The following is a 13,522-nucleotide window of genomic DNA, read 5'->3' on the forward strand; positions in this document are numbered from 1 at the left end:
TCTGGTGGTCTATCCGACCACCCTTGGGAGTGCTTGGCTCCTTCCACCCCAAAGTCTGCCAACAATGACCCAGCAGGCCCTGAGCCAAATCCAGTTGGAGGCTGGTCACTAGTGGAGTCCCCCAGGGCTCAGTACTGGGGCCAGTCCTCTTTAATATCTTTATCGATGACCTGGACGAGGGGATCGAGTGCACCCTCAGTAAGTTTGCAGATGACACCAAGTTAGGTGTGTGTGTCGATCTGCTCGAGGGAAGGAAGGCTCTGCAGGAGGATCTGGATAGGCTAGACCGATGGGCTGAGGTCAACTGTATGAAGTTCAACAAGGCCAAGTCCTGCACCTGGGGCACAACAACCCCAAGCAGCGCTACAGGCTGGGAGATGAGTGGTTGGAAAACTGCCTGGCAGAGAAGGACCTGGGAGTACTGGTTGATAGGCAGCTGAATATGAGCCAGCAGTGTGCTCAGGTGGCCAAGAAGGCCAACAGCATCCTGGCTTGTATAAGAAGCAGCGTGGCCAGCAGGTCTAGGGAGGTGATTGTCCCCCTGTACTCGGCTCTGGTGAGGCCGCACCTCGAGTACCGTGTTCAGTTTTGGGCCCCTCGCTACAAGAAGGACATGGAGGTGCTCGAGAGAGTCCAGAGAAGGGCAACGAAGCTGGTGTGGGGTCTGGAGAACAAGTCTTACGAGGAGCGGCTGAGGGAGCTGGGGTTGTTTAGCCTGGAGAAGAGGAGGCTCAGGGGAGACCTCATCGCTCTCTATAGGTACCTTAAAGGAGGCTGTAGCGAGCTGGGGTTTGGTCTATTCTCCCACGTGCCTGGTAACAGGACGAGGGGGAATGGGCTAAAGTTGCGCCAGGGGAGGTTTAGGTTGGATATTAGGAAGAACTTCTTTACTGAAAGGGTCGTTAGGCATTGGAATGGACTGCCCAGGGAAGTGGTGGAGTCGCCATCCCTGGAGGTCTTTAAAAGACGTTTAGATGTAGTCCTTAGTGATATGGTTTAGTGGAGGTCTTGTTAGTGTTAGGACAGAGGTTGGACTAGATGATCTTGAGGTCTCTTCCAACCTAGACGATTCTGTGATTCTGTGAACCCTTTAGCAGCCTCCCACACCTTTATGCAACATTCATTTCTCCTTTTGTTGTGTAAAACCACTATCCAACCATTTGCAGCATTTTTTCCCTAATTTTCTTTCTTTCTTCTGGCACATTGAAAAGGAAGCCATGAAAATTGTGTCCAAGGAGCAGAGCCACATGACACAAGGAGCTAAGGAACTCTGACATAAGTGTGATGTGATGTGATCACACCCAGATCACATTAGCATGAGCCAGGCACTTAGACCAAGGACACAAGTCACTCTGCGCGTACTGCTCTGCGTGATGGATGCTTTTAGCAACACTGATGCATTTAAAGAATTAGAGATTGACCCAATTCTGTTTTTTTCATCAAGCCAGCCCCAAAGCACCAAAGATACAGAACAGGCTGGGACAAATTGAAGAGAATAATGCAAGAACCAACTAAAATTTGACTGGTTCAAATTAACCAACAGGTACGAAGCGGGTGTCTGCTACTAATGGAATTTGCATCTCTGCAGTCAGATGGAACCACCCTTCTCAAGTTACTTTAACAAAATAAATCTAAAATAATTTTGCAAAGACATGCAAAATTCACTGGTAAAAATATTGTCTCCGTGCACTTCTCCAGAAGATGACAAGCTACTGCTGCTATCAGCAGCACTATTAGCTAGTATTGCTGAAAACAGATGACACTGAATTCAGAGATATAAAGGGGAGCAAAGCTCCACTGAGGGTCTCTAAGTGGGTGGGAAAGACAAAAGCAAACAATTATTTATCTCTATGAAAAGTCCTAGGAGTCCTTAAAGTCTTTTGCAAAGATAAAATTAGATCAGTGCTCTGTCTTTTGAAGGAATTGTTCTTCAGCCTGTGAAGAGGAGAGGATCTATCAAGAAACAACTGTGAAATATTCATCCCCCACCCAGAAACCAGCATCTATGCTGGGAATTCTGACACAAGGGTTTACAGAAGTTCCACCATGTCCTACCATTATTTGCTTGAAGTTATCCTCTTTCAGGCAAAAAAACATCTGTTTGTGTTCTTTGCACAATGAAGAAACTTACATAAAGACAATTCTTGGCAATTTGAGGAACCAGAAGACAAACAGACATGAACATTTTTTGAATACTATTTGTATGACAAGTTATTCTCATTTCCTTCTCAGAAGTTAAATAATGTTCTGAAAATGCAGCACTCTGATGCCATTAAGCATAGAAAAACCAGCCTGGTAAAAAGACTTAAAACAGCCATTGTCGAAGTGGCCACTGAAGAATGTAGGTAAACTTCTCATCGGTGTCTCTAACCTAGAAGCTACACACAAAGCATCAAGATCTTTGTCCCTAATAAATGGGATCAAAATTTGGTAGGAAGATATTAACCACCTTGAACATTCAGGTGCTGCTGCAAGCAGCAGCTAACATCCCAATGCTCCTGCAGGAAGCTCTTCACTGAGTGGAAACCAAGCAAAGACCAGCTAGAGTATCAACCAGTTAGCACAATTAAAGGATGAGAGTGAAGACCAATTTTTTTTTTTTTAAATATTAATAGCTTGGTGCTGCAGACTTGGGAATTAAACTTACCAAGCAGACAGTCTCTTTGGAAAAAAAAACAGATTATTTGCTCATCTCCATCACCTCAACTCAGTCATTCCATAAAACTTTGAAAATCAATTTGCAAAATGTCCATTTTTACTATCCTATTATAGTACACTATTATCCAGGTACACTATTATCCAGGTAAGATGAATTAATATCAGTAGCAATCCCTCAGTTTTAATTTGTTCAATAAGACCCTTTCCTGCAAAAGCCTAAAACTTCTTTAATTATAAATTGCTTTTTGATATTATTAAATAGCCTGTGAAGAACAAGCATCTGACCAAATTAAAGTTGAGAATTTTCAATTTTAAGTTCAACTTCACCATTCTCTACAGCAAGAACAACTGCAAGTTACCATGTATACACTACTTCAGAATAATACTCTGCCAAATACATAGAAACTAGGCAAGAATAATACTTAAAAATTGAACAGACAACCCTGTTTTTTGTTGCTTTTTTTTTAAACCAAGCTTATTACCACCAAATAAACTTATTGAACCACTTAATTGCCAAGAAGTAACCACACCACAGAACTGGCCTAAATAAAGGACAGCTCTTACAGGTCAGGCTTTGAAGCAGTATTGACGTGCACAGAATTATGTTTCTGTATTTTAAAGGAAACTTGGAAAGGAAAACTTAGTAATAGATAGCACTTATAGTTAGGAGACTGTTAGAAATTACTTCTATTTCTGGAGAGAAAAAGAATAACTGTAAAGCCTAAGAGGAACCCGGTTTAATCAGTGATATGCACATTAGAAGGGAGGCAAAATCCAAATATTAATAAAAAGAAACCTGTAAGAGAAATTGCAGGAGTATGTTAAGTATTTGCATAGATAGCAACTTGCATTGAGGTACGCTCATACAAGAAATATTCCCAGCTGAAACGAGTTTGGCAGTTATATTTATAGACAAACCAACTGCAAGGTGAAAAAACTCTCTATGTTAATTGTATGCATTTCTAGCATTTACCTTAAAAAGTCTGGGGAAAACATCTGCTGGCTGTCCACGAATAACAAACAAGCGCGAATTCAGTTTCCGTAGATTGGCATCAAGATCCTCAAGACACTGCAGCAGAAACCTGCAAAGAAGTGTAAAGAAACATTTACTTTCTAAAGTAGACCAGACAATTTTACAACAGAAGAAGGGAACTATGCGGAACAACCCAACAAAGATAATCAAATCTTCACTGTTTAGTGCAGATTTTGGTGATGCATGCATGCACGTTCACATCCTAATTACACTTAGCTTACAGTAGTTCAATAGCTTATAATATATTCAATTGCACATGATTCAAAAAAAAAAAAACTCATTTAAGTTTTTACCTCAACACTATTCAGTTTTGGGATAAACTAAAACATACTCAAGCCTTAACCAGAGCAAGAAGTGTCTTTTCACCCTAAAAAAAAAGCACACCACAGCAAAAAAGCAGACAATCAGCTGTTGGCATACTGCTACGAAACTTAATCCAAGGCCCCCTTACAACACAGCAGCCCAAACTGCTTCTAAAAACAGCGTTACCAGAGGACTAGATGGTCATGACTAACCCTTTGGCCTTCATTTCTAAAAATAGCCCCCTTTGTAACGAGGAGTGCCACACATGTTGGCTATAACTTCACCGGAATTTTTAACGAACAAACCAGCAAACAGAAAAGGAACAGGGAGGGAATGGGGTGCTGCAAATCTGCAAGTGTTCAAGGGGAACAGGCAGTTGCAGAAGGGATGTTGAAACAGGTTCATGTGCACAAAGAATTATTGGTGGGGTCAGTAACTAAAGGTAATGGTGGGTGCAGGTTGTTTTGGGGAAGACCAAAAAAAGTGGGGGGAAGGAGAAGAAAAAGGAGAACTCCACCTGGGAAGAGAGATGATGTGGGTGCCCAGATGAGCGTCCTTACCCCAGACTCCTTGCTAGCATAGCAGGTGGTTCACCCACATGCTTTCTACAGTAAAGGCAAAGTTTTCATCAGGAGCTCCTTAAACTCTCTGCTGGGCATTCCTGCTTATAATGTTGGTGGCGTTCTCCAAAGCCTGAGCTGACTGGAGCAGCCACTAAGCTCTGTGCACCCATGCCATCAGGTTCCCCACCCACCACCATCCAAAAGCAACACCCAAGAAAGGGAAGGAGAGGCTCCTGCACCAGGGGGCACCACCCCTACTGAACCTGCCGTAGCAATGCTACAGACTGGGATGAAACGAAAACACCTAATTCTCTCACTGTGCTAAATTTGGGTTGAAACAACAGCAGGGTAGTGAGACCATGAAGTAAGCTATGCTGTGTTTAAAAAGGAACTTCTGTATATCCAATCAGGAACCATGCAGTAGTCATTTCAGCACTACAATCTAGCCTATGGTCACATCTGCTTCTATTAAAGAGAATTTGGGCCCTAAATTCATAGGCCAGTCACTTCCAGGTCGACTTTGGAAAGCACAGCTTCATTTATTTATTTTAAACCTGGAATTACAGTCCTCATTGCTCTCACCCACCTCCATCTTGCTCCCAAGGAACACGTGTGTTCAAAAAAACTTCACAAATCACTCTCTACAAAGACAAACTGCAATAGCATCCCAGATGACTTTGGAATAATACAGGAAAGATTTGGTTTTGTTTTATTTTAAACTTCAAATTACAGAATAAAGGGAAAAGGTATTCAGAGAAACTGCTCATATGAAATGCTCATAACTATTTCAAAGCAAAAACTGGCCTCTCAGGAAATTACTAGCTTTTTCCTATCTGCATCTCAGTTCCCTTGATTTTCTCAAGGTTTTCTTCCTAACTGATCACAGCATACAACTTCTAGTCTGGACCTGGCACCAAATCCTATTCAAGAAGATTACATGCACTGACCCAGTCTTCAATTCACAACCAAAGTCCCTAAACTTGCCCTTAATACTGGTTAATCTCTATTTTGTTGGTTCCCCATACCTCCTGTTACCTCTCAACTATCTCTTACCACACTCCTGCATTTCCATCTCCATAAAACTCTTACATGTATTTAAAAAAACAATGGTCTAGACTCAAATTGTTAAATATATGTAGGCAGAGAGTGGGAGAGCTGAGGGGGGCGTAGGGAAGAGCTTCACAAAACCAACCATCTCCCCCTGGCTGAACAAAAACAGAACAAAACCCAGCCAAATCCCAGCTTGGGCAATGACTGTCACTGAAAGCACATTGTTCAGAGATAAAAACCAAATTAAACCCTAGCGACCCTGTGGCATTTGCAGCAACAACAATGCAAAAGAACACTGCTTTTGAATTTCAGACCATGGATCCAGCTTACAACAAGTGATTACTCAGAATAAACCTGCCATTTATTAAGCCCATTTGAACCTTTCAGCTGGACCAGATGTGCTTAACAAGAAGCGCTGCAAATAATGGAACTCCTCAATTTCATTTTCACCAATCGGATTTGTGCAATACCACATCTAAAGGCATTTTTTCATTAAAATGAGAACAAAATTTGTCCCCAGAAAATCCTTCATACAGATTTGCCTTGCTCAGCTAGAAATGAGCCTTCTTAAACCACCACTTCTACATACGACCACCACCAAGACATTCAGCTGAATCAACAGCTTGCCATAACCAAACAGTGCAACTCTTCTTTCACATGAGGACCTTTAAAACTTGCAGCACAGCAACTCGGTCAGATGCATGCTAATTACCAGCTAGTTTTAGCTATATCCAGACAAATTACACTGAACTTGAAGAAATTCTACCTTTCAGAATTCCTGCATTCATCTAACATGTTTACGTGTGCCTTTGTGAAAGGAAATTTTTTATCCTACTAACTCCCTGGGACAACTTCTGAATCCAGGACTTTCTCTCGTTTTGGCCTGGCATTATAATGCCTATCCTATCAAGTTAATGAGCCATCTGCAACATACAAATATATGTCAGGGGAGGAGTAGTAAGGCATCCACAACATGCACACACGCACTAAGCAAACTGATAGAAAAAGGATAAAACAGTAATTCTCAGAGTTCAACGCCCTGTCACAGTGAATTATTATGTAATCCAGAAGAGAAGAGTGTTATAAAACTGGCTTTCCGAAGTTTCCCTTTGACTGCTAACACGTGATTTGGAGTGAGAATAGCTCTGAAGGACCAGCTCTGTGCAGGGGTGCTTACTGCCAAACAGGAACACGCAGACATTTTCCCCACTTGCAGGCAACAAAACATAATTAGGAGCTGCCGTGTCTGTGATAAAGTGATGAATTTTTTGAGCTTTCTCAAAGCCATCAAAACCATGTACTCTCCTCAACTTAACACACTTGAAAGTTAGTCTGTGAGCTGACCCTAAATAGGAACCCCCATCTCATTAAAAGTATTCTCTCTTCAGTATATGAACTCTAGGAGCAAAGTTTCTTCACAGTAGCTATGAAGTAACAGCTAGGCTTGAACTCTATTATACTTTTTCCCCAAAGTGCGGCAATTATGAGCTATTTAAATCGCCCTTTATAGTAAGGGGTCATGTTTCTGAGTCTGCAATTTAAAACAACTTTTTTCTCTCAACCTAAATCAAAATGAGAAAGCTCTTTCTTCTTCACCTTGAAGAAATACAAAAGTGCAGAACATGGCTTCACTAAAAAGGCACAAAAAGGATGCGTGGATTATTTTATCAGGTAAGGGCATCAGCCCAGGTGTCTGCATCTGGTCTTCAGACTCCCTTGAGAAACCAGAGGAAGGAAAGCTCACCATTCGTTTCACAGTAGCAAGCTGTACAAGGTACATGTGTGACAGGTGACAGAAAGAGACAAAAGACTATTATTGTAACCTAGGTAAGAAGCCAAAGTAGTTACAACCATGAGAAACATACCCATCTTCAACACCATTCTAAAAGGGCATTACACACATGTTCTCAGGGTTGTCTAATTACATCAAGGATATTTAGAAGTTTCACAAACACTTCTGAAGACTGCATTCCTTACAGAACTCTTACATAAAATCTTAGCTCCAAGAAAACCTCACAAACTTCCCAGCTGCCAACCGCATGAAGGCTGATGGGGGTCTGATGGCTGCACTAAACCTCTACATTAGAAGAGGGACGGACAGAAGCTGGTTCACATGATACAGACTGTAATTTTAACAGATTATAATAGAACAGATTGTAGGAAGTCAGTAGCAGTCTGTTAAAGTGGTAGCATTTTTCTTTAGGAGGAGACTTGCAGGAGGGACAGTTTTAGACATGCTTTTTAAGGCCAGTTTTATCTTTTGGGGAGTTATTTTTAGGAACGATAAAAACCCAGAAATTATTAACCCCATAGAAACCATCCTCACCAGTATGAAGTGAGGAGAGTTACTGGGAACTGAGGGGACTTGAACACAGTGACTTCACTTTCAGGCATCATTCACATCCAAGAACAGTGGTATTAAACCATTAGGAATTGAGAAACTTCATTTTCAGATTTTCCCTGAACTAATTCAGATTCAGGAATTTAACTTAGACAAGGTAGGAATTTTAGACTTCAAAACCACAACACAAGAAAGGAATTTTGTTAGGCTTCCTCATTCTACGGAAGAAGTTACAAAAAAAGTTGAGTGAAAAAGGACAGTGCTAAAACTCGTTTCATTCCTAAATATTTTACCTATGACTGCTCAAATTTCAGCAATCTAAACTTCTGTTTAACCAGTCTTTTAAAATGTCTTCTATCTAACCACTAGTCCTCAAGCCAAGCCCTTAACCTCATTCTCTCCAACAAACAGAAGCACTGTCAAACAAGAGACTTGCAGCATTACGGATATTTGATCACCACCCAGACTTTGACTTTCAGAATTACCTTAAGCAGCCTAATGGCTGCTGGATTTATTTTCCTATTCCATTTTTTTCAACTTTGCTATTAGATACTCCTTTGTCTTTCACAGTTAGTAAAGGACTAGAATAAATAAATAAAAGATTTAACAGTGTACATCAGATTTTTGTATTTGAATGAGTATAGTTGACAGCATTAGACACTGATCTCATTAATACATCATGGAACATCTATCTTTATTCACGGGAAGAGCACGACTGAGCCTCTCTTTCACACATATCTTCTATTTTGCCCCAAGTTCAGTCAGGACGTTATGAAAGTCCAATATCACTTAGGTAAACATATTCCTCATAAGCTGCTACAGGAATCGGAAGGAAGGTTTCATCTAATACTGAAACCATGTAAGGCACTGAGAAGTACCTCAAATTTGATATATTTAGTATTTTATCAATGTATTTTCCTGTTTGTCACCAGCCAATGCGTCTTAGACAGCGCAAGCAGTGTATTCTTATGAAACCCTAAGAAGATTAAGCTCAGACAGGATTTAAGTGTTATGTACACTCCACAGCATCCTTTGGCAGCAGGCCACAGCAGTATTTTCCTATTACCAAATCAAGGTCACATAGAGGCATGCCTGATTACATTACGGTGTTTCAGTGAATGCCGCACACAACTTCCATTTCCCCAAAAGATATACAATACTACGTTTGATAGCAAGCTTATACCCAAGAGCAGGAAAAAGTTCACATTATTCAACAATAGGTCCAGAAATGAGCTGCCTGCGGGATCTAACAAGTCTCCTGCAGGTTTCTCTGCAGCCACTGGAGGAAGAAGGGCTCTTTCAGAGTGCAATCCGGGACTTCGGCATCTTTCGTAACTCAGTACGAGCTGATCCGTGCACAAACAAACCAAGAAGTGCGTCGCTTAGCTTTTTTCCTCCGCCATTTACAACTCTTCTTATCTTTAAACCAAAGCAAAGCTGTGATAGAAGACAACCAAATGCACCCAAGTCCAAGTACAGCTGAAATATTCATAATTTCTGAGAAAGCTAAGAAAGAGGATCTTAAAAAAAACAACACAGCAGCACCACCACAAATTGAACTCTTTGGAAAAGGATGAAAGGAGGAGCTTCAAAAAATAATTGGGAGAAAGCAATGTTTAAAATTTAATCTCAGTACATCTTCAGGCTGAGTCCTTTTCAGTGGATCTTCTTCGAAGTTAAGTAGTAAAGACCTTCTCCCACACGGAGTGGGGTAAATGCCAACTTCAGCAAGCAGTACCGCTATATTAAGACACAAAAGCATTTGACTCTAACCTAGCTTAACACTGGACACAATGCTAGCATTTCCTTCCATATCACTCATTCCCCATTAATTTCTTTCCAACTGAACTACCACCTCAAAGCTAGCAGTCCCCAAAGGAAGGAAGAACATGGCTTTTGTCCTATACAGGAGACATTCATATTCTCCAAACAGCAATCTGTATTTGGCTCCTACTTTTTGAGCCGTTCTTCACAGCAACGAGCACATCTACTCTTGGTAGAGATCTGGATCAGAACTCCACACTCAAAGGACAACTATTACTCATCCAAGCTCATTCCCGTTAACAGGCAACAAACATCTCCAATTACTTGCTGGTTACAAAGGTCAGCCTGCTGGTGATAAGAAACTGACAGGCTTGCAGCTTAAGCCTCTTCCCCAGAGTCTTCTCCTCTTTAATATATGTATTCTGCGTTTATTTTTCTCTAATCCTCTAATTCCAATCTGTTAAACGAACATCCTTATTACTTGACTTTCAATTCCTCATGCTGACTCTTTCCAGAAGGAAACTTGTTGGATCCATACAGAAAGCACAGGGGCAAACAAATGCATTTGCAACGTGGACCTGGGGAAATATGACCTAGAAGCAAATTTCAGAACTTGGTTCTGTACAGTACAGACATGTACACATTCTGGTACAGTACAGACATGTTCACATTTAAACAAATTTAAAGCTCCTTATCCAAATGTATCCAAGTTCTCTTATTTAAATGAGCTGCTTCATGTAATTAAACCAGGGCTGGCCTGCTTTTTATTCCTGTCACTGAATAAAGTAGCTCAGCCACGTTACTCTCTGCAATCTACGCTGTCCATGAGAAAATAACAGCTATGGCTCGTCTCAAAAGAACAAGCGAGATACGGACACCCTACCCAGACACAGTCTTCCAATCTGATTCAGAAGGACACTTCCCATACTGCCCCTCCTTTACTTACAAAAACTTTTTATTTTCTTTATACTCAAGTGATCTTTTTAAGGCTACAATTACTGCTAATGAATTTTTACACAGTCTCAACCTTTAGCAGGAAAAGAGAGACTGGGTGAAAGAAACATTTCTCAACTACACTGTATAAATTGCAGGTCCCTGTGGTACAATTCCAACATCCCTGGTTTCCCCCATGTGAAACAACAGTTACATGCAGAGAAGAGAGTTCAGGACAGAGCTGAATCAACCAGCATAGGTGAAAATTGGTAGAAAGTTTGGAACACAAGAAAATACCTGAAGAAATTCCTGAAAGTGTTCATTAAAACTGACTGGATTTCATCTCTGTGGTGCTGGCCTTATGTTGACCCAACATTCAGCATCATCCTAACTTCCCACTGCTACTCTCAGGAGCCAAGAAAGCCAAAAGCCTCTGAAGTGGTCTTTCAAAACTGAAGTTAGCCACCTACATCTGAATACAAGGTAAAAATGAACAAAAGTCTCCTCACATTTTTAAGAAAAACACACATTTAGAAAGAACCCACATTTTAAAGTAACATCAAAATCCCCAAATAACTGAAGCAGCTTTGTTTATGAAGCTGCGTAAGTCCAGAAACACTGCTCCTTGTCCCAGCTTTCTTAGCCTGTGAGCAGACTAACGGAGGTAGTGGCTGGCCTCACCCTGCCAGGGACTTCCAGGCAGGAGTCAAAAGCTGACAAAAAAGATGCACCAAGCTCAGTACTGGAAGCCCTGGTATACAAACTGAAATATAGTTGGTTCAAGGCATAATAGCTGGGGAGAGAAAAAAAAACACAGATCAAATAACCTCCAGATAAACAGGCTATCTTCATCTGCCACAACAGCAGCAGTTCAGTGAAGGGCAGGACCAACACCAAGGTCAAGAACCAACATAAAACGCCTCACTCGAAGCAGCCAAATTTAATTAATCCAAATTACGTTATTATAGTGTTCCACTGAACTGTACTACATGGTAAAAAGAGATGCTCAATCATCTCTGAAGTAAGCGTAGTTCAGAAATGATTTTCTGAAGAATGAAACTTTTAAGAACTGCTTATAATATATATATATATATATATATATATATATATATATATATATATATCTCCTGTCTACCTATTCCTTTCAGAAGGAGAGAAGAAATTACCAAAGACCACTATCACAGATTTTTTTTCTTTGGCTATTTAAAGAATAAAGGTAGGCAACTGGAAAACAACATTCTCCAGATGATCAGCACATTTTTTCCAGCTTGCTTGTGCCAGAAGCAGACTCAACAGCAACACAGAAGATGCAGAAGGGAGCACGGCAAGCTAGAAGACAAAAATGGGGGGAGCATGGGACAGGCCACCCCAAGCCCACCTTCCCAAAGGTAGGTGGTTAATCTTTGTTGAAGACAAAGCGGTTAACAACAAGAGCAGTAGGATATCAAGCAGACAAACCACTGGCATTCCAGAAAAGATACTCTTTTTAAGAAACTATAAATAAATATAAAGGTGTTTTTTTTTTTTTTTTTTTTTTTCTATAAAGCTATTTCTATAGATGAAATGATAGGGGAGCATTTGTAGCCTCTGAACCAGCCCCGTGCTCAGTCCCCACTGGTAGGTATTATTGCTATGCAGAGCCTCACGCAAGGAGAGATGTTCCCCATTAGAGGTCAAACTGCAGAAAAAACAAACCGTATCTGCTTTAATCCCCGAACTTCAAGGTCAAGGGGCAAGACCAAGGAGGGGGTAAAGAAATGAAAAGAAGTCTACAGACTCTGCAGCTTTCCTTACTACACTGCTCACAACCCGATCATTTCCTTAAACCGTTTGTAAGAAGAACATTTCAATATGAATCAACAAAAATAGTTTCTTAAAGTAGGTCGTTGCTGCAGCAACCAGTCCCTGTTTGGACTACTCCCTGCCACAATGACCTACTTTTCTAGTTACATGTAACTGTTGTAGTAGGAACTGAAATTCTAGTTCACTTCGGAAGGGTTGAGGGAAGATTCATAACTCGCAGTTGAACTTTATTCCCAACAAAGACAGATAAAGCCTCCGAGCATTTACAAGAAGCAGATCGGTTCTGTTCCTCCGCGTCGCAGTTAGCAGCGCAACTACCAAAAGGTTAAGTGAAATCTAATCCGTGCTCCGAGTTCAAAAAGTACCAAGCCAACGTGCAAAATCGGGAGCGGACAAAAAATAGAATGGGAAGCCGTCAAAATGAACAACCACTCATGAACGATGTGTCCCCAGCCAGCACCAATCTTTGGCAGCAATCTTCTCTATAAACAGGCTGGTTCGACACTACTGCCAAGCAAAAACTAATAAACATTATCATTAATTAGAGGGCTAAACAATATTAAATCTGCACCAAAGACAAAAACCTCTATTAACGACAGGTAAAGCTGACATTTTTCTAAGCCACATTTAACCCTGCATGAGCAGTGCAGCCGGAACAGACAGAGGTACAACCCCAACCCAGGAAGTAACGCTTACAAATTCTTAATTTCCTGTTTATTGTTGCTATTAATGACCATTAACCTTATGACAAAGGAAAAAAAGACAGTCAAGTTAATTTTTTAGGAGTTAAGCATGAGAAACTAACACTTTCAAATGAAATACAAAAGGCAAGCTATGCATTACCATGTAGCCCATCTGAATTAAAGCTTGAGTTAGTAAAAGGTTCTGACAGGCACAGCTCATACAACAAATGCAGAAAAACAAAGCCCATGCACCAAATCCCTCCAAAGCCTATTTTACCTCAAGTCTTCTTAAAAATTTGTAGGTTGAGATGGAAAAATGCTGGAACCAATGACAATACGGCACTGTGAGTGGAAAAGCTTTTCAAATTTCCCCCACGTTTTCACTTGGGAA

At 40.8% G+C, this 13,522-nt stretch overlaps 1 protein-coding gene across 1 annotated transcript in view; it reads right to left on the reverse strand.

Annotated features, from left to right (window-relative positions):
* CRY1 (cryptochrome circadian regulator 1) overlaps nucleotides 1-13,522 on the reverse strand; it is a 38,660-nt gene that overhangs the window by 14,951 nt on the left and 10,187 nt on the right. The window contains exon 2 of the mRNA XM_040559753.1: nucleotides 3,632-3,740. Within this exon, the coding sequence (XP_040415687.1) occupies nucleotides 3,632-3,740 (109 nt within the window). The remainder of the gene's footprint in view (nucleotides 1-3,631; nucleotides 3,741-13,522) is intronic.

Source organism: Cygnus olor, chromosome 1 (genome assembly GCF_009769625.2).
Source record: "Cygnus olor isolate bCygOlo1 chromosome 1, bCygOlo1.pri.v2, whole genome shotgun sequence".
Classification (NCBI taxonomy): Eukaryota; Metazoa; Chordata; class Aves; order Anseriformes; family Anatidae; genus Cygnus; species Cygnus olor.